Below are 26,869 nucleotides of genomic sequence, written 5' to 3' on the forward strand. Positions count from 1 at the left end.
TAGTAGTAGTAGTAAGACTTTATTTATTGAGGATAGCACGTGATAGTGCACAAACACTAATAAACTTGTGGTCCTCCTAATTACAATAAATATATAAATACAATAGAATCATTAATATATTGAAGAAAAAAAAAAAAAAAAAAAAAAAAAAAAAAAAAAAAAGATTACAAATATAAATAGAAATTTAGCTAATTACAAATAATATTTAATTGATAAAATATATAATACAAGATAATATAAACAAGTAAGAATATATAAAACTACTATCAATAAAATTTACCGATTAAAATGAGCTAAGCATGATTTGTCATCATAATAATATTTAAATACGTTGTCTTTAAAGGCCTTAAGTGTATTAGACTTTTTTAATTCAGGCTTTAACTGATTCCATAATTTTATGGCAGAAACTAGAAAAGTTTTCCCTCCTTCTCTAGCCCTTTTAAACTTAGGTAATAAAAAGTTGTATTTACAAAATCTATTGTTGCGTGAATGTACTGAACTTAATAATCTTAAGCTATCATTAAGATAATTAGGTACACAATAATTAATCCTTTTAAATAGTATTGAACATTTAGCTATCTTAGTAGAGTTATAAAATGGTATCCACTTTAAACGATTGAATAGCATAACTGATGAACTACGTGGTTCAGCATCTAATAAAACCCTAGCAGCTCTCTTTTGTAGCCTAAGTATTCTTAAAAGAGATTCATTAGAGCAAAGTGACTGCCATGCAACATTGGCATAATCAAATAATGGCTTAATCAAACTATTATAAAATAAAAGTCTTTGGTTAAATGGTAAACAAAGTTTGATCTTATTCAAAATTCCAATTCTTTGTGAAATTTTTTTGCACAGTCTGTCAACATAAGTGTTCATTGATAAATCGTGGTCAATGTCTATACCAAGAAGTTTAGCTGAGGGTACTTGTTCCAATGATACACCATTCATAGTTTTAAGAGATAAATTATAACCATCTGGAAGTTTCTTCCCAAGGCGTTTGCCTGTGACCAGTAGTGTTTTAGTCTTTTTTTCATTGAGAGGAAGTCTATTGGTGTGCGTCCAGCATTCAATTTCCTTCAAAGAAGCAGCTAGTGAATCTTGTAGAGAATCAACCGCTGAGATATCTGCCGATAATGTCAGACTGTGCTAGAATGTTTTTTGAAAGGTGTGGAAAACTACGGAAATACGTGAAATTTTTTTGCACAGTCTGTCAACATAAGTGTTCATTGATAAATCGTGGTCAATGTCTATACCAAGAAGTTTAGCTGAGGGTACTTGTTCCAATGATACACCATTCATAGTTTTAAGAGATAAATTATAACCATCTGGAAGTTTCTTCCCAAGGCGTTTGCCTGTGACCAGTAGTGTTTTAGTCTTTTTTTCATTGAGAGGAAGTTTATTGGTGTGCGTCCAGCATTCAATTTCCTTCAAAGAAGCAGCTAGTGAATCTTGTAGAGAATCAACCGCTGAGATATCTGCCGATAATGTCAGACTGTGCTAGAATGTTTTTTGAAAGGTGTGGAAAACTACGGCCTCCAAAGCAGAGTGAGGTCAGATAAACGAGGGGAAAACGTCTCGGTAGCTGATTACATGTTAACGAGAAAGGGTATAAATAGAGGCAGCATGATCACTGGCAAAAGCACGCACAGCCAGAGAATCGAAAGACTGTGGAGGGATGTTTATGAGGGGGTTCTTAGCATGTATTATCAATTGTTTTACTTTCTTGAAGACGAAGGGATGCTAAATCAATTTAATACTCTTCATATTGCTGCACTCCACTGTATGCCTACCAAAGATTAACGAAAAACTACAGTTGAGGAGAAATGCATGGTCCAGACAACGCATGAGAACCGTAAAATCTTCTCCGATTCGCCTTTGGGTTTCTGGCCGGCTACAGAATCCACTTGGCATTGAGCTGTCAAGTGCTGAGCTCCAATCTTATGATGCTGGGGGAGTGTTGGACGAAGAGAGAGTTGAGGATAGACCCCCAATATTTGAGGCTCCAAGAGTATTCTAAGTGAGCACTGCTTTGAGATTTTAAGTAATCAAGTCCCTTCAAATAAGACATCCTCAAACTATGGGATGGATGTCTATTTAACGGTACTGGACATTAAGTTACCGCCAGAATTACTTCCGTTTGCCGTCGTTGTGAGGTTTCCCGCCGTAGCGGCCTTGTCTGTGACGTGAAGAAAGCCATTTTGCCGTCGCGGCTAAAACGTGAGTAAACCTTAGCAAAATAACGCCATTTTAAGTTACTTTGGGCGAAAATTGTTGGCAATTTTAACAGTTTATTGTTATGAGAGGATGTCTGGGAAATGGCTGAGCAAAAATAAACGATTTTTTCATGGAAATTTTAAATAATTCGTTTGCCTTTCTCACAAATAGTTCGTCACTAAAACTAGCTCGATGTCAATCAAGCAACCCAGTAAGTTTTACAATCTCACCATTTCTCTTTATTTCGATGGAAAATTCGTAGACTAGTTCGGACATAAATTGATGGCCATGATATTATTCCAGGAGTCTTTTCTGGAGTCTAACCGACCTTGTGAACTATGGTTCATCTGAGAAAATTTTCATAGTCAACAGTTTTGGTAATGTTTTTCAGCCACAAAAAACGTACTTGATTAAGTGTGAAAAGTTTGCTTCAGGAAATTGGTTTAACATTTATCATCATGATAAGATTATACCTGTATTATGCTGCTTTGCATACATGTCTATGCTGTGATTCAGACTTTTCCTGTGTTTAAAAAGGTCACTTACGTCGGAGTACCAACGAGGTTACGTTAATCTTCTCAACAAAACTGAAAGGCATTCAATTCCATCGCACAGAGCCCCTTGCTCACATGTATACGAATCAAGTAGCCCCATTATGTCTGCGAGAATAGGTATGTCCCTTTTTCGGTAACGAATTTCTGCCAAGCACTCACTTCCGTCGAGTCCTTCTTAGTCAAAATGTTTGAATTCTGGTAGGGATAATCGAGATTAATTGAAATGCTGGCATCATTCAACAGTAAAAATTCATCTTCTGAATGTCACCATCATCGAAACTTTCGATCAACAATCCACGAACCTTTCTATAGGTAGCCATTGCTTTTCCTAAACTTCGAAGAGGAAAGCGAGTCAAGCCGCCGTCGCGCGCTTTATCTTAAGGCTATTTTTCGTGCCATCGCAACGGTGATCTCTCTCCAACCCCCCTCGACCAAGTCTGCCGTCCCAGATGTCTGCCGTCGTCGGATCTTAAGCTCGTTATTTTGTTAAAAATTTGAACCGGTGGTTTTTGTTGAATGGAAAGTGCCCGTTGTGAGTGTGCCCTCTTGAATGCGGTTGGACGCGTTCCATTCGAACAGCTAAAGTTCCGATATTTTGAACCGGTGATTTTTGTTGAATGGAAAGCGCCCACGCATTTGACCAACATTTTCGATATTTCCGGACTGAAATCGAATGGAACGGGAAAGATTTGAGGTTTGAGTATAATTATACACATGGCAGTTAAGAAGTAAAAGTAAAGGCTTAATTTCGCGATGGGTCGTACTCAGAAAATCGCCCTGATTTTCGTACTAAAGCATACCAAGCAGGACAGCATTTTAAAAAATATCGATTTTACAACGGGAATGTCTGAAAAGTTGCTTCTGTTCTCAGTGTAATTCAGTTAAAACTGAGTAAAATCAGCCAGCCTTGATGGTTTATCTCGCTTTCTTCAGTAACGTCACTCATTAGTCGGCTCCTCATGCATTACGAACCTTAGAAGACACGACAGATTCTCCTGTACTTGTATAGAAGAGACAGGCAGGGGTCTGTTTGTTACTGTTAGAAAGCCCCGGTACACTTGTCTCCTCTCCAATTGTCTTTCTGCTAAAGTCCTCTTTAACTCTCTCATCATTGATAGCAGGTCCATTGTTTGCCAGCGTTTGGTAAAAATATCCAGCATCAAAGTTGGAAAATCATCACCTTTAAAATCAACAGACACCTCAACAACCTCTTCGTGCGGCTTTTTTCCACGATCCCTTATGTCCCACTCCGGATGGATGACCAATTTCCCTTTTGTGGGGAATGCGGTGACCAACCTCTCCATAATATCATCAGATATTGATCTCATTGGGGAATTCCAGTTAACGGGACGATCGAGGAATAAAAAGACAGCAAATAACGTAAATTCATCTGGGGATAAATTTTGAAACGAACGCAAAACGTGAGCCTCTTCGTTACAAAATTACAATTAAGAATTTACGGCAAACAAATGAAGATTTAGTAACAGACAATTGACTATAAGGTAAGGGGAATTATGTCTCAGTATCTATCACGGCCGCTTGCTCAACAGAAAGCGCCTTGACTCGTTTTAACTAAGGTCAATGCTATTAAATTAAACCGAACCAAGCACAGATTTTTTAACCACGAGCGACGTAAGTAGGTAATTAAGAGCCACTAACCGTAAATATTAAGAATCCGCCGACAGTTGCAATATTTCGTGATTTATTTTAATTTTTCCAAAGGACCCTTTTAAAGAGCTTTTTTTTTTCACCGAAAAGGTTAAAATACGCGGAAATGGCCGTTAACAAATTAATAAGTTCTACGAGATAAAAGGACCATCTGTTGGCACACAAAATTTAAAAGCGGGATTGCATCACGTTGTAGCGTACGAAGTTGCCCAAGTATATTTTGTTATTGCTTTACGGGGGGGGGGGGGGGGGGGGAGGGAACAACGGCTATTAAGGCGTATTTTGAACTTTTCGATTTTTTGGAGAAAAAAAAGCGCGACAGAACTTTTTGATATAAATTTCGAAAAAGCTTCATTAAAAGGGTCCTTTAGAAAAAATAAAATGAATTACGAAATTTTGCGACAGTAGGCGGATTCTCAATATTTACGGTCAGTCTTAACTGTTCCTTCGCCTAAAGAAGAGACGTTATTCTTGAACATTTGTAAAGCAAGCAGAGGAAAACACAAGAAGAAAGCGAGGAAAGCGCGAAGGGCGAGTCGCACACGGGAGGAGGAGCGTGTAACTGGCGCCTCCTCCCGCGCGTGTCTTCCATTCTGTGCTTGCTTCGCGCTTAGCTCCGCCTGCCCGCATACGCTAAAGGGACTTCTGTTTTGCATGCTAAATGTTCCCTCGTTCCTGTTGATTTTAATCGATTCTTAGACCACAGTATTAAGTTTTGAATTCTCTAAGAAACTTGTCAGCCTTTGGACAAGGATCTCATGGTGCAACCACAACACCGTTCTCAACACCGTTCTCGTCTACGTTCACGGTACCATCAAAGTTTGTGCTGATGTCCTTGTACTGATGTCCTTAGGTGATAACACTCACCAGTCAATTATGCAACTACCATAGACCCGTGATGAAGACCAGGCAGGTTAAACTAATAAATTGGTGCCACTTCGTAGTATGAAAACATAACACGACAACTACGATCTTTTTTTAAGTAAATATCCGTTTATAAATTTCCACCAACCTTGGTTGGATATCCAACTCTGTATGACTTCTGAAATAATCGATCTACACTTGGCCCACTCCATCTCCGACTTCTCTTCCATCTCCTTCGACTTCTCCTTCATCTCCTTCAAATTCTCCTCCCACTCCCTCTTCTTCTTAAGGTCTTTTAATGCCAACGAGCCTCCTTGTAAGAGACGCTCTCTTTTGAATATTCTATACTTAAGCGCTGCCTTTTTTTCATTTTGACTAGCATACTCTTTGAAGGGTATCACAGTTACCTCGCTCTCAGTGTTAAGACCTTTGAAAAACTTTTTAATCCCCACAGTGTCGCTAGTCTCGGTAGAGTCAATAATCAGAACAGCAACACTGCTGTGATAAGACATGGGACGATCACCAGGATTCCTCAACTTCTCTATTTCCCGTAAAGGAAGAGCGTGTCGCAGAGATCTCGTGATTCGTGGTTTTCCTTCTTCAAGCAAATCTATCAGATCATATAACTGCAAAGCTTCAGAGACCTCTCTTAATACCTTAACAGGTGTGTCCGGGAACATAGAGAAAATATCTGTACCGCCCTTCATTTTAGAGGATGTCCCGGGAAAATCAATTCCAAATGACTGAAGGATTTGTTCCAGAGCAGCTTCATCACTCGTCAGTCTTAAACTCAGTCTTCTGATTACGTCTTCATTGAGATCTTTCAGGCAAAGCTTGCGGTCGCCATCTAACAAAAGGCGAAGAATACAAAAAAGCAAGGGATTATAAATAAATAATAAATAAATAAATAAATAATTTAGCAATGGACATTCCACTGGGTGGCTCTTCTTTGTTCACTGGATTCAAAATAAAGAGGGAGGGGGGGCGGGGGAGGTTCTCACTATTATTACCATTACCATTATTGTTTTTCTATTATCAAGGATAGCATCATGCAATCTTTTGCGAAATCGAATATGGTAAAGAGTAACTCAGTGAAAGCTCGACACAAACTGATGATCTTGTAGTTCTCCTTTAGTTTTAGTTGTTGTTTAAGTAGTAGTGGGGGTTCTCGACTGATGTCAGTGTTTTACTTTAAAAACATTGAGCAAGATCTCGATTCAGAATCTCGTTAATTCCTTAAGAGGTCATTCCGTTCAATTCTCTTGTAACCCAGACATCTTTTCAAGAGACCCGATGCTCTCCCCACTTCTAACCTCAGAATAGTTCTCTTATGGGTTACTGGCAGACTAACTCGGTGTTTTACGATTCAGCTTGGAAACTGAGATGCCAGGACTAAGATGAAATAATTACCAGATATGTCTTGCATTTCTATCTCAGACGTTAAACCATGTGTTGTTATTCCGCTGTCACTTGTCTCTGTCGTCATGCTGGGTGTTTCAGGGATATTCCGTAAATAATTCTCTACGAACATACGCTTGTCGAAATCCATAGCCGCTCCATCTTCAAAAGCTCGTTCTGGTTCGTTCTCTGTTTGTTCAACCTCCCTATTTCTTGCCTTGTAGTACAAGTCAGAGTCAGAATTTCTGCGTCGTCTTTCCAATGGTGGCCCGAGAGTCGTAGTTTCTGGAGTCGTTAAAGACAAGACATGAATGTTTCCAGTTGTATTCGAAAAACTGAACACCAAGACAGGATGGTAACATTTAATGTCAAATTATTCAGAAAATCACGGTTCTTAGGAAGAGCGACAGGTACCATTAATCGAATCAATTTGTGGGAAGAATATACCACAAATCCACAAACGTGTATATTTGCTCAAAATTTTTTCTTCCTACAATATTCAAAAGTCTGTTTGGTGTAAGTAGGTAGTTGGATGCTTACGGTTCAAATTACTCGTCCTTTCCGCCTTCAAGGTTTCCTCGAGCTCTGTGATCCTTAATTCAAGAATTTCTTTCTCTTTCCGCCATTTTTCTTCTGTTTCTTCCATTAACCTCTTCAGGGCCATCTCATTCTCATTTGGTTTGAGACAAAGAAAAGAGTCAGAATTCCTTCGAGGTCTTCGTCCAGCCCGTTCTTCCTGTTCCACATTTGGCGCTAAAGGAAGGATTAACGAACAAGAACTAGAATGTACTTCGACAGAAAGTTTTTTGATCCATTAAAACAAATGTCCAATGATGGTAGAGAACTTTAAAAGTTTTTATCAATGATGCAGCAGCTAGTTTGGGTCGGCAAAATCATTTTGAAATTCGATCATGAAAACCATGATGTAACTGCCAAAATGAGCAGATCTGATTGGTTCTTACCAGTCCTTTTGTACTGTTAAGTTTAGCTGATGCAACCAGAACTTGACGAAATAACCTGGCCTATGTGCGACTTTGCTAATACTGCGTTTAAATAAATAATGAGTTTGGCCGAGCCAGTAGCAGGTTGCTCAAAGGCATTTTGTTTCGTGGAGCCTCGATCTTTGTTGTTGTATGAGATCCAGAGCCAAAAAAGTTTCGAAAGTTCTCTCAAAAGTTGTGTTTGCAAACCATTTTTTTCTTTCCATGATGGGCCGAGGGGTCTTTGATCTGTGTGGGAACGTGAAAATGACCGTAAGCATTTCCGAAAGGTACAAAATTTTAACGTAAATCTTTTATTTCCAACTCATGTTCCAGGTTCGTGCCGAAGTCCGTAATAAGTTGTTACCTCTTTCGTTCCATCCCGATCAAGGTAGACCTCAAATGGAGCTTAAATGAAAACTACATATTTCACGAATAATTGAATTTTAATCCTTTAAAGTGACAGAATCAGCTCTGGCGGAGTAATGAAACATCCAACTCTCAAAATCGCAGTCTCCTATGGGCGGAAAATGACAACGGACCTTGCTGACTTCAAGTGAGGCTGTGCAACAGTTCGGCTATTGAACTGGTAAGTTTTGTGTGGAGCATAATATGTTCTTAGGGTATTGTTCATGGGAAGATTTTGTCTTGAAATTCATCAACTTTCAGTAATCTGGTATTACCGACAAGTCTGCATAATGACCATTTCTTTGGAAAACCATAGGAGTAAAGCTATCAATTGATTTCCATTGAAAATTGGGCAAAGAAGAGAAAAACAAGAGGGATTGTATATCACAACTGTGATGAATTCCGAAGATGTCGTGAACAAAACGTTTTACCACGAAATGCAACTAAGAGATTTTCTTCAATTAGCGTCACTAAAAACATCTTAGTTTATGTAGCATGTTCTCCTCGGCCTTTCAAAGAGCGGAGGAAGGTCGCAAACATGTACCTTTTTAAACATTTGCGAAGCTTTTCGAGACTCTACAACGAAAAGGATCGAAGCCACGTGAAACGGAAGGTGTAACATCTTATTAAGGACTTCTGTGCGAACCGATGAATTGGAAACGAAAGATTTTTTTTTTAACCTTTCGTTATTGACCACCTCGATCCTTCATGGTAAGAAAAAAAGGCTTGCAAAAGACAAATTTCTAGGAATTTTCTTGGCGTTTTTGATTCTGCATCTCATACAAAATCAACAAAGATCGAGGCCGCGAAAAACAACATGCCCCTTGAGCGACCTAGTACTGGGCAGGCCAATCCCACCTTTAGCAAATTTGCGGTTTAGAAGCTACATGTAATCAGACTTGTAAATCAGACAAGTAAAAAGTCAGTGAGAACGAAGATATAAATACTAATGGCAGCCGATCAAATAAAAAGTAAGGGAAAATTTAAGGTAATCTGCTTTCCCGCTCTGAGCAAAAAAATAAAGTTAAAGGCGACGAAAAACAATGGCCTTGCTCTTATAAGCAGCCCATAAGCACTACTGGGATATAAAGCAAGTTAACACAACAATTACGCGAGTTTCCAGTTCAACTAATCGAACTTTAAAGGAACAGATATGAGTTTTGAACTGCTTTTTGTCAGTTTGTATCACTCGCCAACCTACTCTCTGCATTATTCTCCAGTTTTGTGCCATTACAATTACCTCACATCGATTCTTTACAATTTGGCTTGTACAAGGAAGTATTCCATTTATAGGCTATTTCTTAATTGGAGTATTTATGCGTACCTTGATGAAGTAAAAACAAATTGAAGTAAGCTTCTTTATACTCATGTTCATCAATAGACACTGTCACTTTAATGTCTTCTCCATTCGCAAGCTGCTTAATTTCATCAGTGACTAGGAATTCTTGGAGACGACTCTGCAATGTTCCATCTTTGTAGATGTCCCATAATTCCTTCAAGGCAGCCAATTTCTCAGCTTCTACCACGAAGCGTATAGAACCATTACTAATCTCAATCAGCTTGTTGGATGAAGGTAAAACAACTCTTTCGAAGGTCTCCTGGTAGTCTTGCCGACTGGAGCACTTTTGCAGAGCCATGCCACTGTTTACCGTTAGAAAACCACCAGCAACGGTACGAAAATTACACACCAAAGTGATAGCTGTTGGAACAATACACTTAACTGGATTAATCTTAGGAAAGGTTAGCTTGGGACAAGTTTCATCTAAAACTTAATGAAGGCGCAATGCAATTTGATTTCCTTATTAAGAGATGTAGTAATGAGTTGTTTGCTACATTTAAAGCACTGAAAAGACTTTGAAAACATAACGTTTAGTGGTTTTCAAACTAACCTTACCGCAAGGAAGTCTTTGTCTACTGTACTTGAGTCTGATTTTGTCACTGTCCGTACTTACAACTTGATTATAAGTCTATTTTCCCCCTTTTACTCTTACACAATGGCATTGTAACTCTTAAAATAAACGTTTATTTTACCCGTCATACAAGTTATATCTGTTAAGTGTCGTTCGGGTGCTGAGGAAAGAATAAATCGTTTCCAAGAAAAACTTAGAAGGATGGGCCGTAAAGGAGAGTCAAAATGTCTTCTATTCGAACCCCTCCATTTCTAACATACCTAGTATATTGTTCTGTCGTGTACAGCGGTAGTCTGATAGTACAAGCGAGACTAGTCCTGAGAAGGACTATTGTCGGAAGTGGTGATTGAAGTGTAAACAACATTTTTGGAAGTCATTATCGGAGTCGGGCGAAGAGTTCTTGTCAGTCGAATGTTTTAAGACGCGTTTTTTCATAGCTGGCAGCGCCCGTAAGGGATATTAAACGAGTCCGGTGTTCTGATTGGCTCCTTATGCGGGCGAGATAAGCCCATCTTTTCCTCTCGGGATTGCCTACTGTGATCCCGCGCAAAAAAAGTTCGTGTAGCGGACAGTCTAAACAAATAAAATATAAACGACTCTCGAGGTTTCAATGTGCTACAAACACAGCTGACTCTCTTTCCTAACTCTCGAAAAAAAATGTCAATTTTGAATCTCATTAAAACGAAATCTTTTCGCTTTATATTGAATCCTTTATTATGAACTGGTTGGTTTTCCTGCGATGTCGTTGGCTGCAAGACTGATCCCGCAAGCTCTTTGAGAAGACTCCCCTTAACATGTGTTAGCTAATACCAGCACCATACCAACCATTTGCTCACATTTACTTTACAAACGAACCACACCTCTGGAGGATCGAAACTGACCTATCACGATCAACGTATTTAACTCGAGTCTTGCACACAGTCCTTCTCAGGACTACAGTTTTTGTACACTCACCCTGACGATCCGACTACAAGGGTTCAAATCATGTAGCCATGACTTCAAACTATTTACTGCACTATTATGTTTCATGTTCGAGAGCACAGATCAAAGTACAGGTGACAAGGAATAAAATGATATCACTTTGTTCCAGAAACAAATAGTGTTGATAAAAACTGAGTGTTCAGAGGGCGGGGGTGGGGAGGGGGGTTCAAATGTATTTTAAGCTAGAAATTATATGCAGTTATGCAAGTTCAGAAATATTTCACAAAAAGGTTTGGTTGAATTGAAATGAGAGGAAACTACTGGTACTTGTTTAGTTATAATGTCTCACCTCTTTTTAGGTTTTCAGCCAAAACCAACACACTCTCCACTGACCGCGCTGAAAAAAAAATTTTTAGTTCAACTTGACAGTAATAGTCCATCACTTAAGGTAATTGTGTAGAAGCAGCCTTACAAAACTTCCTCTGTCAGACTTTCTATCCTTCAGTTTTAACTGGTTTATTTAATCACCAGCAGAAACTTCCTATCTTTCTTTTGGAAAATGTTTTGCCAATCTTTTAGCATCTGTTAACTGTGTGCTCTTCACGTTTGAATTTTCTTCCATCACATTTCTCACTTCACAAACATTGGATAAAAGCAGCCATTTGAAATTTAGTAATCCTGCCATGATCACCGTATGCAAGGAGATCATAGTAAGATATGACTTAATCAGAGCATGTGCATCCCACACAACCAATTGTACTACCGGTAAATGGATTTATTGTCTTACAAAATGATCAGTAAATGCATGTATTCAGTTAATCTTTCTCAGTATATAATAAAAGGCAGTTATATCAACTTTATGATCCCTTAAACTGAGTTTTGAGAAATTCTCTCCATGTAGCACACAAATACATTAACATATATGTCCTCTCTCTGGTTCTTAATACAACAGAAATACAAAAATGTGTGTGTATGCAAACAAATGAATGTAAATAAATCAAAACATGTATTTGCAGAGATAATACTATGAATACCCCACATGATTGAAAATTGAAGTGCAGCCAGGATGAGACATATTAAATAAAGTGAAAACGTTCTCTGGCCAAGAATTTTTGAAAAAAACAAAAACTTTCGGCTGTCGATCTACAGTCTTCCACAGATAAAACATGAAATCTAAATAGGTGAAATATATATACAAAAAAAAAACGAGATAAAAGTGATAAAAAGAACAAACTAAAAACATGGAAAGGGTGTTTAAAAAGAATGCTATATACTGATTAGGAATCGACTTAGAGTTATTGTCTGCATTCTTGATAACAGAGGTGTGCCAATTAGCCTCTAGAGTTTTTCTAATACAAAAAGAGCATGTTTTTTCAATGAGTGGAACCTTAAGAGATTGAGAACTCAAACTGTTATGCTGTCATAGCTTCCTTTTATCAATAGTGTTAAGCAACCGCTAACAAGGATTCTTTGAAAGCACGATATTCGAGTTGTATATTCGCCCTTCAAGTCTTTGCAACAAGAATTCCGTTCTCCTAAATGCAGACAATCTATTGTACACCAGCCCAATGTGGTGTATAAAATACCCAGTGCCAATTGTGACTTGTGTTATGTAGGTGAACGCCCGTTGCTTTGAAACCCGCAGGAAAGAACACATTAGAAAGGTAAAGACATGTGCTGATGGGTCAAACATTGCGAAACCTACGTGGTTAACTCATTCAATCATCACATTGATTTCAATCATTCTCGGGTTATTGACAAAGGCTCTTTTCGTATTAGAAAAACTCCAGAGGCTTGGCACACCTCGATCTGCTATCAAGAATGTGAACAATAACTCTAAGCCGATCCCTAATCAGTACAGCATTCTTTTCAAACAATGTTTTATCTGTGGAAGGCTGTAGATCAACAGGCAAAAGCTTAATATGTTTTTCCAAGCTTCTTGGCCAGAGAGCGTTTTCTCTGTATTTTAATACCCAAAATTATGTTAACTTTATAAAATGTGTAAGCAATCCTGAGATATGTAGGTAATGTCGGTACTGTTTTACAATGAGAGTGATATCAGTAATGTCTCTATGGCTCAATATAAAGTGAAATACTTTAAATAAATACTGAACTAGAAGAGCAACTGTTTTGTTCTCAAAAAAATAAGCAATTCCCATTAGGTACCTTGTATCCAACCTGCAACAGATGTCACACAAGCAGCTGCTTGACCTGAAATATGAAGACAAATAGAACCTAATTTAAATATTAATACTGCCTACAGAAAATGCATGTAATGAGTAATTGTTGTTACATATTACATAGGTTAGCTACCTCGTTCATATCCTGAGTTGTAACAGAACAGGATGCAGAATATCTTAAGATGAAACATAATTTAAAGCTACAATTACTTAAATTATTGAAAGTAAATAGGTTTCCACATCTCTACAGTTTTACCATCTACTCCACACTGCCATTGATCGTTTTACCAACTGACTAACCAAAATGGGGTAGGATTGGCCCATCATATCTCTTTAACAAACATATGGTGGCCTTTCATTATTCTGGTAGTTCTCCAAAACAGAGAATGGTTAGGAGCACATTCAAGGAAAGTGTCAATACCAAAATCAACTAGTTTATTTCTGCAAAAATACCATAAAATGGTTGGAAATTAAATACTAGATGTGCAATTTCATCTGTCTGGCTGCTAAGGAGTCACGGTACTCCCTATTTACTTCCAAACCAGCCAGTGGGCCCATACAAAATGCGTTATACCTATCAGACATATCCATGTACACATATATATACTGTACCAAAACAATTCAAGAAAGAGGCTGACTTCTCCATGATTTTGTGATAAAAACAAGTATTTATATTGGGTCAAGAGCAGAAAGATATTGGTGAACTTTTCCTTGAAAACCATTCCTATAATGGTAATGGTTTATCTTTACACGAAAAATTGGTGTCATCTGCAAGGCAGAACTCATATTTACTTGAAGAAGGCAATGTTATAATATCATTCAGCCAAAAATCAACAATAAACTGAGCTTTTCAATTCCCGCTAACTATAAAGTTCGATCGTCTAACGCGCACATGGCTTCCCGTGTTCGGGGTGCCCATGAAGTCATTCAGGGGTCCCTAAGGGGATCCCCAAAGGTTTCAATAATACAACAGGCAAGACATATAATATACAATTAAAACAATAATTGTGGACTAAGAAAAGATCCATGAGGTACACCACATATGTGCTACCACCACCTTTTTCAAGATCTGGTTTCAATTTGCTTTGTGGTTTGGAATCTCCCTGTTAGACATGTGGAGAGTCATGATACCTTGTATTTCATAATGAAGTAATTTACAGAGCAAAATATTGTCGCCAAAAGTGTCAAAAGCTTTTCATAAATTAATAAAAATGTCACAAGGAAATAATTTTTTGGCCATTCATTTTTGTATTTTGCCCACAATATCTGACAGTGCATATGTTCTGTAGAGCAATGTTTACAAAACCCACATTGGGATGGACATAAAATGTTTGCTTGATTATAAAAATTATTAAAGCTATTATATACCATTTTTCAAAAATGTCTGTTAATGTTCGTTTTTATGATCACGTTCAACACCATCAGGAACTATCTTAGCATGTTTTAACTTTGATGGATACGTATCTTTTTCAATGGATAAATTCATAATACTTGCTAGTGGGTTTGACAGATCTACCATATTTGAAGATTTTGACTGGAAATGAGTACAATCCAATATGGGCCTTAGTTATCTGCAGTGACAAGATTTCACATTGTATTTCATCATGTGTGAATGAATCAAAGGAAAATTAGGAGGCAAAAAGGTTGGTAGACATTTTAGAAATCTTGCTTAGATTACAGAGTGGCATTGCTGATGCTAACTTAGGTCCCACTAATGCAAAGTTTGAGTTTAACGCATTGGATTTACCCATGCGGAATTAACTGGGTCAGTAGAAACATTTCTGTCCTCAAGATCCCTTAATAGAAGATACCAGTATATATGTATTGATGAGTAGCACAGTCACATAGCCATTTGCTGTAAGTCCAAAAATAATTATTTTATTATTTTTTCACTTTTTATCACTTTTTGACTTTAATTTTGATGGAAATGTACATTGTAATAAAGATCTGTAAATATTTTTATTATTTTGCATTAATAACACTAATTTTGGTATTACCCACAATCCCTTGTGGGCGTGGCACATTTCTGTTTTTTCGTAAAATCTTAAAAAATTCAATATAAAAATGGAAAAAAAGAGGTTTTGGAATTGTTGTTTCACATTGAAGCAATGATCTCATTTTCTTTCAAAGGGAGTTTGTAAATAGACTTTCGTCCTCTCTTTCTGACTGGTAGGTCACCGCAAATGTGACAGACAGTAGCAGCATGTACAAAGGCTTTCCATTTTTTGTCAATTGTGAAAGTCATGTCATGAATGTTCTCCCTTATGTAAAAGTGCCCCTTGAGAGCTCTGTCTCCTCTGTAATAATGACAATGATAGTCATCTGTGACATTACTGTCAAGTTCTTCAACTCCATCAGAAGTGACCTGAAGGAGATAGAAGTCGTAGAAAGGATCATCTTCAGCAGCTATGGCAACTATACTTCCCTTGTTGGCCAGATCAGCTATGTAGGAAGCAGTATCACGGTCTAAAATAGGTGCTTCAGTTGCCTGTCGAGAGGTTGCCACATCACCCTCTCTGGATAGCTCCACCAGCTTCCATTCATCAAGCCATGCCTTGTTAATGCAGTTCTCCTCATCATTCACACTGCAACTGGTACAGTAACATGAACGGTGTTGCACAAACACCTTTCCCTGCTGCGGGGTGGTCTTCACGCAATGCAGTTTTCTGATTCCTCTTAATTTTGTGAATTTGCGTCCAGCTCTATTCCTGACAACAGATCTCTCCCCAGAAGATGGTACAAAATGGAAGATCCTGCGCTTTAGCTGAACTGACTTTGTTCTTGCTGAGAAGCTTGATGGTGCTGGCTGGGAAAAGTGCTGGACTAAGAAGTCGTGCATGCTTCTAGCACTGGTGATGGTAGCTGTTCTTCTGAGGACAGCTTGGCTGACCTTTTGCTTTACGTGAGAACTTGCAGCATCCTGTTCTCCCTTGGCATGTGAGGTCTCGAAGTAGTTTCTCTGGATGGGAAAGCCAAAGTCAGCGAGTGAACAGGAAAGATCACCAATGCAGTGCCGGGATTTGTACTGAGCAGCACATCCGTCAGTGAACTCGTGCATCATCTGTGTGTTGTAGCCCAAATCATTGGCCAAGTAGTTTTGAATGAACTCTTGCATCTTGTGAACACTGTCATAATCTTGGACAGGGTTATCAGATATGACAAATATGTGTTCCTTCACAAGATGAGGGTCTTCTTCAGTGCTTACTACGCCATCCACTTCTTCTACTGCATGACGATGAAGTATGGTGACATGTAAGGACACTTTCGCAACATCGAAGTATTCTGACTGGATTTCATCCTGCTGCCGACAAGTGTAGCCTTCAGAATAGTCACGCACACACACCATATGGCCTGCAGGAAGGTTGTCGAGTAAGTTGTCAAGCTGTTCCCGTTGCCATTTTGCCATGAAAGAGTGACTGGGGTAGGCTGCAAGGAGCTCCCTGAAGTACTCGAAAAGCTCTGATGGGGGTGTTTCTTTCTGGATGAGTGCAATTTTCTTTTTTTCTTGACCATTGGCAAGAAACTTTCCAGTGGGAATGTAATTATAGCGTGACCATCTTACAGATCCCTCATCTGAAGTTTCAGCAGGAAGAAGCTTGAACAAAGCTACACCACATTGGTCCCATACTCTTTGCAGGCACTTGATGTTGTGGAATGAAACACCTTCTGATTTAGGGCACAAGGTTGACTCCACCGCCTCAGACAATGTTGTTGGTATTTGAACTGACGTGTCTTCTCTAACAGAGGTTTTCATGGCTGCTTTTCTGAACTTCATGCATGTTGAGAAAACAATCTGTGTTTCCACATGTTTTCTGCACAAACATGACTTTCTGTCTCTTTCCCTGGCCTGCTTGACAAAAAAAGGTTTCAAGCTTTCAAATTTTCTTTGTTTTACCTTAATTTCAGGATGCAGGTTGCTGAATTCAATGAACACCTCGGTTTGTGTCTTTTCAAGCACATGCTTTGCATGGTGAATGTATTCATTCTTTCCAATTCTTTTCTTTGAAAAATCTTTTTTGACTCCTGTGGATCGGCTTGTTGTGTTTGTCCAGTAATCATAGATCACTTTGCTCTCTTCGTCTGTAAGGGCGTCTCCTCTACCTTTTCGTTTTATGTACAGCCAGTTTTCCACTTCCCCTTTCAAAATTTTTTCCCGGTGCTGGATGGCTGTGCTGATACTCTTTTCACTAAGATTGACAAGTTTTCCAACAGATTTTTTTGCCTTTGCTTTTTTAATTTTTTCTCCAAAAGCAAGAGATTTAAATGCTTTAAACACGGCCCGTTTTTCATTTGATCCAGAACGCTTAACCTGGTTCGATCCTTCAGAGATATCAGAAGCGAGTGCCCTTAAAGTTTCGGTTTCCTTTTCTTCTTCGGGAGTCTTTAGCAGACCACTATCACATAAAACCTTTCTTGTCCGTGGGCTTTTGACGATGCTTTGAACAATTTCCGCCTTCTTTCTGGGTGTGGAAGGGAGTGTCTTCTTAACTTTATCGGTAGCACATTTTTGCGATGTCTGGTTTGCGAAACCTGGAGAGTCCTCGCTATAGCCCACTTTGGAAAAGAGCGGTAGCCTGGAACCGAAGTCGCCACGCAAGCGCTTATGAGATTGTTTGGGGGGACGCTCAAGTCGGCCATCTTGAATTATGCCCAAGCGCGTAAGTTGCTGTGTGCCTTTGTGCATCAACAATTTCAGAAACTGCTTCGGATTCACGTTTTATCGAATTCCAAAAGATGAAAGTATTCGCAGAGCATATGTCCGTTTACTAAGAAATGATAATTTAAAGATAGAGTCCGACAGCACACGCGTTTGCTCTGCGCATTGGACTGGAGGTACTAAGCTCAGCAGAACTCACCTTCCATCGATATTTCCTTGGAGCAAGAAGGAAAAGGAGCGACGGATTTTGTCCAGAACGGAATCGACTACAAATACAGCAAGCAAGAAAAGAAAAGTCGACTTGGGATCTTCTACCGAAATTGACGAAGGGACTCCTATTGAAATTGATCACGAGGAGTCCATTCCAGCCTCTTTTTGCGATGCAGCGACACAAACTGAAATGACTGTAGAAATGCTGGATCGAATGGAAGCCGAACTTAAAGAGATGAGAGAGGAAAAGGAAAGGTTAGCAAGGGAGAGAGACGAGTTATCAAGAGAGTTAGAGACTTCAGCATGTAACGAAAAATCAGAAATTTGACATTGTAAAATTTAAGGACAGCCCTGAAGATGTCGAATTTTACACAGGCCTTCCCCACTGGGATGCACTTATGCTTCTTTATGACCTGGTCAGTCAGAAGGCTCAAAACCTGAACTATGGCAGTTACGAAAAGAAAGACAGTGGTTCAGAGCAAAAGCTTGGAAGGCCCAGAGCATTAACTTTATTTGAAGAGTTTGTTTTGACTTTAATGAGACTTAGGCTTGGCTTGTTTCAAAAGGATCTTGCACACAGATTCGATGTTTCTGAAACTACTGTTTCTGTTGTGTTTAACACTTGGGTTCGGTTTATGAGGATTGAACTGGAGCCTTTAATTTGCCTCCCCAGGAGAGAGCTTCTACATCAGTTCATGCCAAACATTTTTAAGGAACTTTATCCAAGGACAGTTCTAATTATTGATGCTGTTGAAATTCGAGCAGAGAGCCCCTCATCACTTGACATGCAGTCAGTGTGTTATTCCTCGTACAAAGGAACAACAACTATGAAAGGACTTGTTGGTCTTTCGCCCACCGGAGCCCTGGGATTTTTAAGCGAGCTTTACACTGGTAGCATAAGTGACAAGGAGCTTACCAAAATGTCTCATGTGATTCACTACTTGCATCCTGGGGATGATGTCATGGCAGACAAAGGCTTTGACATACAAGATGACTTTGCTGCAAAAGGGGTTACTGTAAACATACCTTCTTTTCTTAAAGGAAAAACTCAGTTCAGCAAAGAAGAAATGGCACACAACAAAAAAATTGCTAGCCTGAGAATACATGTTGAGAGATGTTTTGAAAGGATGAAAAACTGGCATATTTTTGACAGCAGAATTCCTTTAACATTGGCTCCTATTGCTAGTGACATGTTTATAATCATAGGGGCACTTACAAACCTTTTACCACCTCTCATTGATTAAAGTGTAAATGCACGACTCCAGAAATATCCATACTTCCCCATGGGAGGGTTTTTTCATTTAAACCCTTCCAACCCCCCCCCCCCCCGAATTTCTAGTTTAGCTTCATACTTTCCCTAATAAATATTGGCTTTTGAGACCCCCTCCCCTCAGATTTTCGAAGCCCTTTCATTGGGTGAGTATGGATTTTGTAGAACCATACAACAATATTTCACTTTCTGCTTGTACATAAAGCAATGTTTTTCTCCAAGCAGATAGTGGAATTGTATTTAATAACCTTTCTTGATTTTCCTCAACTTCAATAATATACAACATTGTTCATTCAGACTTTAATTATTATGTATTATATTGTGTTTGTGAGCTCCTTCAGTTAAAAAAGCCATACACACAAAGTAAATTACATTAAATTTTTTGGGGATATTATTTTAGATTTAAGGTTTAGCCTTGTTTACATGGAGTGAGTTTCATCTCATTAATGCATCTTATAGACCTTTCCCGAATTCAACCTACAGTACATGTAAGTGATTACGAACAATGATTTCAAGTCAATTCTGGGGCAGACAAAATTATTGTAAATTTATCAAACCACATGCAAATTGTTTGCCCCAACCGTGAATTAAAATCATTATTCATGGGCATTGAAAGCTAATGCAGGAAAGCAAGTTCAACAACATACCAATTTAGCAAATTAATTATGTATGTCAGTCAACATCCTCTCATGTCAAATCTTGAAAAGCCATATTTCACACACGGATAAGCAAGTTCTACAAGAATGTGCTCATTGTAAAATGCCTCCAGTTTTGGGAGCACTGAGCTCCAGAAATAAGGATCAAAGTTTACTGTTGAAATGAAAACACCTTCAATGTCTACAAATGATCTGTCTGGAAGTTCTTTAACTCCCTTAATCACCAGATCAACCCATGATTTCTGTGTAACAAACAACTGTTGCTGGACTTGATAGTGATACTTGTGTTTCTGGTTGATAACCAGCTGTCCATCAGTTGAACCAGGAAGAAAGATTCTTTTTCTGATAACTCCATCGTGCAAAGTCTCATTCTCCTTTAGGAAGACAAGTTTTATTTCAATAAGTCCACTGGAACTTGGCTCAGTGGAGTCAGCATTGTATACTAAGCCATCTGGAGATGTAGCCAAGAAATTATGTGATTTGCTGATAAGATGAAAAGTCCACATGGTTTCACTAGGACATTTTGATTGTTCAGTTTCCTTGATTTGATGTATTCTGCAATAACAGTACCTTCTCTTGACAAGCCCTCTTTCATATGAATTGTTTGAGGGATCTGCTTGTAATGTAAGACTTCACTAATGGCCTTTGTAGGGGAGGTAGTTGCTTGCAGGGTCGCAATTCGATGGCATTTAGATGCAGTTATTCTTATTTTTCGATGCAGATTCCAGTTTTCATTTACTGATTGGCCCATGGTTTCTTTTTCAATTCGATCGACATCCTTTCATCAGCAAAGAGCCTTTTCTTAAGTTTTATGCACCTTTCCTTTATTTCTTCCAAACTCACTGGATGGCATTTCACTGGTGATAACAGTTCAGTTGACACTGGACTACCATTTCCTTGTTCCGGTTCAATGTGATTCAAGGGTGTGCAGTAATTATGTTCAACCATAATCGTTTCTTTATTTTCCTCAAAAGTTTTCTGTGGTAAAATGAGACTGAAGGCCATTTTCTTGCCTGTCTTATTCTCAATTTCCTTGACACGGTGCAATAAATTATACATGTCGGTGTTTGTATTTGGGTTCTGCTGGTGTGGTGCTCTAACATCCCTTGTTGATGGAGGAGCTTTATCCTCCCTTTTGCTTAGTTTGCTTTGTTGATGTTTTTTTAATTTGGCTTTGGCAATTGGCAGATTGTCAATCTTTCTTTTTCTTGGGACATTCCATGCACATGGCTCTGAAGTGCAAGAAAGTGCAGAGGTTAAGGAAGGATTTACGGGTGCTTTACTTTGTTTGAAGAACTCCTCCAGTGCAAATAGTGTTGAAGTTACATGGTTACAACGCCCGTCAACTCCAGCTGGGCAACCATCATAAGCTGTTACTACACTGCCATCTTTGTTGAAAACAATGAAGCAATTATACAACACTGTCTTTTTCATTGATGGAATAACTTGACTTTTAACATAAAACTTTCCGTCAGATTCCCTGCATTTAATGCAAAGGACATGGTCAGATTTAAAAAAATTGTATCCCTTGACAAGAGGTTTTGCTGTGGATAATTGCTTCTTAGCATCACTCTCTTCAATCATGTACCTCCATATTGTACCAAATGATATGGCAGGTAAAATATTCAAATCCTCTGTAAAGCCGTCTGGAAAGTTTTCTTTGAGTGTTTTAACGTTAATTTCTTCCATGAGTCTCAGGTCTGCCTTAGCTTTAGCCAAATGGATTCCACCATCAGGGTCCTTTATTTTCGAGCTTAGGCCACCTGCAATATAGTCTTTTACCCTGAAACACAATAGACAAAACACGAAAGTATTAACGATTTTCTCGGAAAATTGTCGACTAACGTCTCAATGTGAAGCACAGGGGGCAATAATAAGAGTTCTCGAATAATTCCTGAGCTTTCTTACCTTTGAACAAGCTGCATTTTCTTTCCAGTTATTTTAGCTCCACGGTAAAGGTGGATTTCACGGTGCATTCTTCTGGTACTTCCCGAGGTAAAATTGCTTTCACGGTGCATTCTTCTGGTACTTCCCGAGGTAAAATTGCTCCTGGTGCATCTTCTTCTCTTAGCTTTACGCTATCAGATTTGCTTCTTTCGATTACTCCGACCTTATCGCTATTTTGCTCCGTTAAAACCTTGCTGTCACCACTACATTCCGCGCTAAATTCCGCCATGTTTTTGTTTTACCTGCGTCCCCCCAAACAGTCCCATAAGCGCTTGCGCGGCGACTTCGGTTCCAGGCTACCGCTCTTTTCCAAAGTGGGCTATTATTATATTCTTGTGCTTCTGTTCGCTTCTTTTCACGGTATTTTCTCACTCTTTCTCTTGTTTGCTGCCTTGTCTTTTCTCTTTTTTCTTGTGCTGCGATACGAGAAGCTTCTCTGTGCTCTGTGTCTTTTTGTTGGCGTTTGGTTTTTTCGGCAATGCGTCGCGTGTGCGGCCGAATTTATTTCTCGGCTTGCAATTGTTTTCGCCGTTCTTTAACTTGAGCAATCTTATTTTCCTTGTTTTGCTGGTAATAGGCCTTGTCCCTTTCTCTTTTTGCCGCTGCTTTTCTTTCTTGCGCCGCCTTCTTTCGCGAAATACCTGAATTTAGATTGGACTCTTTTGTTTCCATCTGCTTCGGTTGAATTCCCTCAGCGAAATGCACTACAAACGGCGCACGTGTTGAAAATCACGCAATACATTCATGATGATGCAATAATCTGCCCCTGCAAACTCTGTATGGACTCCCCTGTTATTGTCTGTGTAAACGGTCCATGTGCTTTCAAAAAGAAGTTGCGAAGGAGCAGATTTCGTGGAAGTTTTGGTGGTGTTTTTCGCCATATATCTTCGTCACTTTCCTTCGTTACGGTTCATGAACACGGCAGCAATGGTGGAAAGTGTTTCCGCGTCGACCAAACGCAAATTTCTAGCGTTAGATCCAACGAAATGGGTTGAAACGTTCTGTAAATTTAGCTTAACACAAGCCCATTCCAGGAGAGGTGACCTTGTTTATTCAACTTAACAAGAATCCCGTCTGCTTACGGATCAATTGGTGGATATGTGATGGAATTAAGCTCAATATGGCCCTTACGAAATGTGTTTCCGCACGTTTTATTTTGATCTGGAAAACATTCTACCTGACGGTTCAACTTCAGCGTTGCTTTGTAAATACTGTGATGTATGCCCATTACATTTTTGTTATTTGTTTGTTTCTTACACAGTCGAAATTATCATTATTGCAAGCTATGGTTGTTTTAACGGTTCCGAGCGTTACATCGTTCAGTGATAAAAACAGACGTTTATAACTTACGTTAGAATAAACCATTCTTGTTGCAAATCATACTGCCTGTTGCTTTTGTCATAAACTATTAACGGCCAAAAAATAGTGGCTCCACGTGCATTCGGTATGGAAATATTACATTTTTTTCTTCCGTCTGATACATTTCATGTTACGCGTTACACCCAGAAATTCACGCATTTTCAGGAAATATTTATTTTTTACAATTTCACCTTTGTCGCAAACCTTGTTTTCTTCACACCAAAATGAAGTAGGATAACTAAGCTTACACTGTGGAAAGTGTGAGATTTGGAGGTTAAACCTTCCCGAAGATATTCGTTAGCAAAGGCACTTGAGTCCAAAATGGTGAGGTGACTGTGCTACTCATCATTGCGGTTAGAGTTATTCTTACTTTTATTTATTAAGGAATATATTCTTTGCCAAATTTGCTTTGCATTATTAAGGTTAGCTGTAAAGGGATGAATGAAATAAAGCTTACATATGATACTCATAATATTACCACCTGATTAATGACGATATTATCTATGAGAGTTGCTGAGCCACTATGTATCCTAGCTGGTTTATCAATCACAGAAGTAATGGCATAACTTTGCAAAGAAAGCACAAAATTATTAGGAAATCTGCAGCTCAAAAACGAACAAAAGCATTTGGTCTGCAGCCTCATGCTTTCATCAGCTTTCTCGTGTTTGGAAACCCTGATGAAACCTTTGCACTCGTTTTTGAAAAAGCATGTAAAAAGTACTATATTTCTCAACAGCTAAATCAAAATACTGTTGAAACTTCTCAGGAGAATTATGTTGTCTGTACAAAATTCCACATTTAACATTTTTTTTCTTTTTGAAAACTGAATTTTAATCCACATTGCTTGATTATAGACTGATACATTGAAAGTCTTTGCTAAGACTATAATTGAAAATTATGATCATTTATATAGATTGCAACACCCCCTGCAGAAAGAGGCAATGGAACATACTTAAAAAAAATATCCAGGGATATTTAGTTTGAAAGTAAGATAATTTCCGCTTGTAATTTATGTATCTCAGTTAAACCAGTTATACTTATATTTAATTCTAACTCATGAGGCAAATTACTTCAGAAGTCTTCAAGATTCTCACTCAGGCTCTTGATATTATTGTGAAGGAAAGATAAACAATTTTCTGATTCAGGTTTTTTGGTAAATTCTGCATATTTTTAAGGAGAATAGTATTTACAATGGATTTGATTACACAAAACATTACAATCAGGGTTTATGTTTGGATTATGGGTGTTTGACTTAAAAAAGTTCAAGGTCATAAATGCTTGATAATTGTTTGAGACAATTCCTAGTAGGTAGAGAGTAGGATACAGAACCACCCAGATATACCTTAACCTAAAAACACACATGAAATTCAACAAAAATCGCATGCAAGTGCAATAAAAAAAAAACCTTATATGTAAGATACCTGTAGTTCATCAATCAATGTTCACCAAATTGCCCAAAAAGGGAAGAGAAACATATGCAAGTTACCTGTAGTTCAAGTTTGTTTAAGACTCGCTGGCTGCAAGTGCAGATAGGCAAAACACTCCAAACGGCAAGAAATGAAATTGTGTCAATCAACCCATTGATACTGAAAACTGAAGCGAGCGCCAATTGCAAGGGTGTGAACAAAACGTAGGGTAGGCCATGGCCTACCCTATGGCCTACCGGTGGTCAGATTTTTAAAAACAAAAATAAAATCAGTAAGAGTTGAACAAGTACGCTGGCGTATCTATGCCTCTAAAAAGGCTATTATGACCAAGAGGTTGCTAACACGATTTTCAACATCTGAGGGAAAGAAACAATGCAAATATTACAGCATTCACCCAAGCACTCAACCATAATGGTAGGCCAAGGGGGAGGGGAGAGGAGGGGCTAATATTGCATGGTCACAGAGGATATGCAAAATGGGGGCTTTACCATACAGGCTGCCAGTTGGTAACACGTATTGGAGTGCTAGTATAAAAATGTAATGAACGGTGTTACATCGGACAACATATCCAGGTAAGGAAACACAAACATTATGTGCCAGGCCAATTTTTTAAGTGCTGTAGAGTATTGAATTTGCAACAAGCACCCCAAGACACGCACGCATCGCCGTCATAAACACTTCACAAACTTTACTTGCTTTTCCAAAGAAAAAGCCAGTATTGTACTAGTTTGAAAAGAAAACTGATATGATGTTTGCCAAGAAGTTGCGTTTATCCGGCTTCTGTTCCTCGATTTCCTTGTTCTATCAGAAGGTTAAGAAATTTTAATCGGAAAGTGCCCACCAAAACAGCAGAAGAAAGTCATTGGTAAGACAGTCCTCGGGAAAACATTGAGAGGTTTCCAGCAATGCTATGCTTTCAAAAATCTGACCACCAGTAGGTCATAGGGTAGGCCACAGGCAATGGCCTACACCATGGCCTAGGCCATGGCCTACCCCATGTTTTGTCCACACCCAATTGCAGTGAGTAAACAAAAGCATCATTCACGATATAAAATAGTACATTTTCCTTCTGTTCCTCTGCATTAAATAATCAATCATCGAGGGTGATTGAGGGAAGTTTGAAGTTTCTAATAAATCATGATGCACACAGCAAATTATTGTTTACTTTCCAGTGCGTACACATTCAAGCGAGTGCCGAACAGAATGGGTGGCATATGTTAGTGAGTATTCGCTTCCTTATTGACATGATGGTAATGTGTTTTGATGCCCTGTGTGAGTGAAATTTTCCTTTTCCTGCTGTTTCGTCAACAGCTCAAATCAAGCAAATCTGCGGCGGCAAGAATTCCATATAACCCCATACTTCATTATGTATGCAATTCTTGGATAAAAGAAAGCAGAGTGCAAGACAACAGATTACCTTCGGGATTGCGGCTTTGTTTTTTATTGGTATGGGGTTAAACGGAAATCTTTCCTAGAAATAGTATTTAAAGGCTTTAAATCAAGCTTACCTGTCTGTCTCTCAAACCTTTCTTCTCGATTTATTCGATCTTCGAACTCCTGCACTTTATGAAGCAAATCGTTTTGCTCTGTATTTTCCAGAATCTCCTTCAAAATATCTAGACAGCTTATTCCAAGAATCTCTTCATCTTCTAGCAATGTAAATAACGACCGAACATCTTGAATGTTTCCTTCTTTTTCCTCAGATATTTTCCCTTTACAAATCGTGATCAGCCGTTCCAAATCATTTAGTTCGTCGAGTGCACAACGTATCTTTTCCATCAGCGCTTTATACTCCTTCCTTTTACTCTCAAATTTTTTAACTTTCTTTAAAAGAGACCACTCTTTGAGCTCTTTCAAAACTTCTATCATCATCTTTAAGCGGTCAGGTCCAAGGAAATTTTGTTCCTCCAATGCCTGGAACAACTTCAGAGCACTCTGGATATTGCCGCCACGAGTTAGCTTCTTTCTGCACATGAATAGCAATCGCTCGAGTATATCTAAATCGTCGAGTCTCTGGCTGACTTTAAATACCAAGTCGCTGTATTCGATAGCCGACATTTCGACGGATAGAACGACTTTTCCATCCACCTCGCTGTAGCACTAAGGCCGATTCAGACGGTATCCGTACAACTCGCCCCCTTGACAATTAACCCCAGACGATTGTAGCGTTGCAGTTGTGTCTTCCGTTGCAGTTATGGCCTCACATCTAATAACCAATAGAATGTGGTCTTATTTCTTCCAATCAA

The 26,869-nt window shown here is 38.7% G+C and overlaps 4 protein-coding genes and 1 long non-coding RNA gene across 8 annotated transcripts in view; 2 read left to right on the plus strand and 3 right to left on the minus strand.

Moving 5' to 3' along the window:
* On the minus strand, nucleotides 1–26,757 carry LOC111345316 (uncharacterized). Of its 2 annotated transcripts, XM_088743681.1 has the most exons (8): nucleotides 26,132–26,757; nucleotides 13,084–13,128; nucleotides 11,267–11,314; nucleotides 9,411–9,785; nucleotides 7,239–7,451; nucleotides 6,711–6,983; nucleotides 5,449–6,147; nucleotides 1–4,158 (listed from the first exon to the last, which is right to left on the minus strand). In XM_088743681.1, exons 1-8 carry the CDS (start codon nucleotides 26,679–26,681, stop codon nucleotides 3,707–3,709), a joined length of 2,655 nt encoding a protein of 884 aa, XP_088599807.1. In that variant the 5' UTR covers nucleotides 26,682–26,757; the 3' UTR covers nucleotides 1–3,706. The 2 variants fall into 2 exon arrangements, with proteins under 2 accessions (XP_088599807.1, XP_088599812.1); XM_088743686.1 differs by lacking the exons at nucleotides 9,411–9,785; nucleotides 11,267–11,314 and having other exon boundaries at nucleotides 26,132–26,756.
* Nucleotides 15,038–18,959, minus strand: LOC148741632 (uncharacterized). Its single transcript, XM_088743707.1, has 2 exons — nucleotides 18,881–18,959; nucleotides 15,038–18,020 (listed from the first exon to the last, which is right to left on the minus strand). Exon 2 carries the CDS (start codon nucleotides 17,779–17,781, stop codon nucleotides 15,193–15,195), a length of 2,589 nt encoding a protein of 862 aa, XP_088599833.1. The 5' UTR covers nucleotides 17,782–18,020; nucleotides 18,881–18,959; the 3' UTR covers nucleotides 15,038–15,192.
* Nucleotides 18,252–19,628, plus strand: LOC148741633 (uncharacterized). Its single transcript, XM_088743741.1, has one exon. The coding sequence runs from the start codon at nucleotides 18,363–18,365 to the stop codon at nucleotides 19,206–19,208; it is 846 nt and encodes a 281-aa protein (XP_088599867.1). The 5' UTR covers nucleotides 18,252–18,362; the 3' UTR covers nucleotides 19,209–19,628.
* LOC111338965 (uncharacterized) lies at nucleotides 19,520–23,574 on the minus strand. Its single transcript, XM_088743734.1, has 2 exons — nucleotides 21,799–23,574; nucleotides 19,520–21,673 (listed from the first exon to the last, which is right to left on the minus strand). The coding sequence occupies exons 1-2, from the start codon at nucleotides 21,906–21,908 to the stop codon at nucleotides 20,626–20,628; spliced, it is 1,158 nt and encodes a 385-aa protein (XP_088599860.1). The 5' UTR covers nucleotides 21,909–23,574; the 3' UTR covers nucleotides 19,520–20,625.
* The window catches only part of LOC148741634 (uncharacterized), a 7,067-nt gene continuing 5,900 nt past the window's right edge, over nucleotides 25,703–26,869 (plus strand). Inside the window, exons 1-2 of one of the 3 annotated variants that reach the window (XR_015994862.1) lie at nucleotides 25,703–25,843; nucleotides 25,935–26,069. This is a non-coding gene — a long non-coding RNA (uncharacterized LOC148741634). Of the gene's footprint in view, nucleotides 26,070–26,869 lie in introns of all 3 variants that reach the window. The other 2 variants (XR_015994860.1, XR_015994865.1) reach the window with 2 other exon arrangements.

The sequence above is a fragment of the Stylophora pistillata genome, chromosome 1 (assembly GCF_964205215.1).
Source record: "Stylophora pistillata chromosome 1, jaStyPist1.2, whole genome shotgun sequence".
NCBI lineage: Eukaryota > Metazoa > Cnidaria > Anthozoa > Scleractinia > Pocilloporidae > Stylophora > Stylophora pistillata.

Bases quoted from the DNA above. Each gene is read 5' to 3' on its own strand.
- LOC148741632 (XM_088743707.1), bottom strand. From the start codon at position 17,781: ATGCACAAAGGCACACAGCAACTTACGCGCTTGGGCATAATTCAAGAT.
- LOC148741633 (XM_088743741.1), top strand. From the start codon at position 18,363: ATGCTTCTTTATGACCTGGTCAGTCAGAAGGCTCAAAACCTGAACTAT.
- LOC111338965 (XM_088743734.1), bottom strand. From the start codon at position 21,908: ATGCACCGTGAAAGCAATTTTACCTCGGGAAGTACCAGAAGAATGCAC. The intron at 21,674-21,798 runs GTAAGAAAGCTC...ATTGTGTTTCAG, and splicing joins AAAATGCAGCTTGTTCAAAG to GGTAAAAGACTATATTGCAG.
- LOC111345316 (XM_088743681.1), bottom strand. From the start codon at position 26,681: ATGTCGGCTATCGAATACAGCGACTTGGTATTTAAAGTCAGCCAGAGA. The intron at 11,315-13,083 runs GTACCTAATGGG...TTTTTTTTTCAG, and splicing joins TGTTGCAGGTTGGATACAAG to CGCGGTCAGTGGAGAGTGTG. The intron at 6,148-6,710 runs GTAATTATTTCA...GCCTTTTGTTAG, and splicing joins AGAAATGCAAGACATATCTG to ATGGCGACCGCAAGCTTTGC.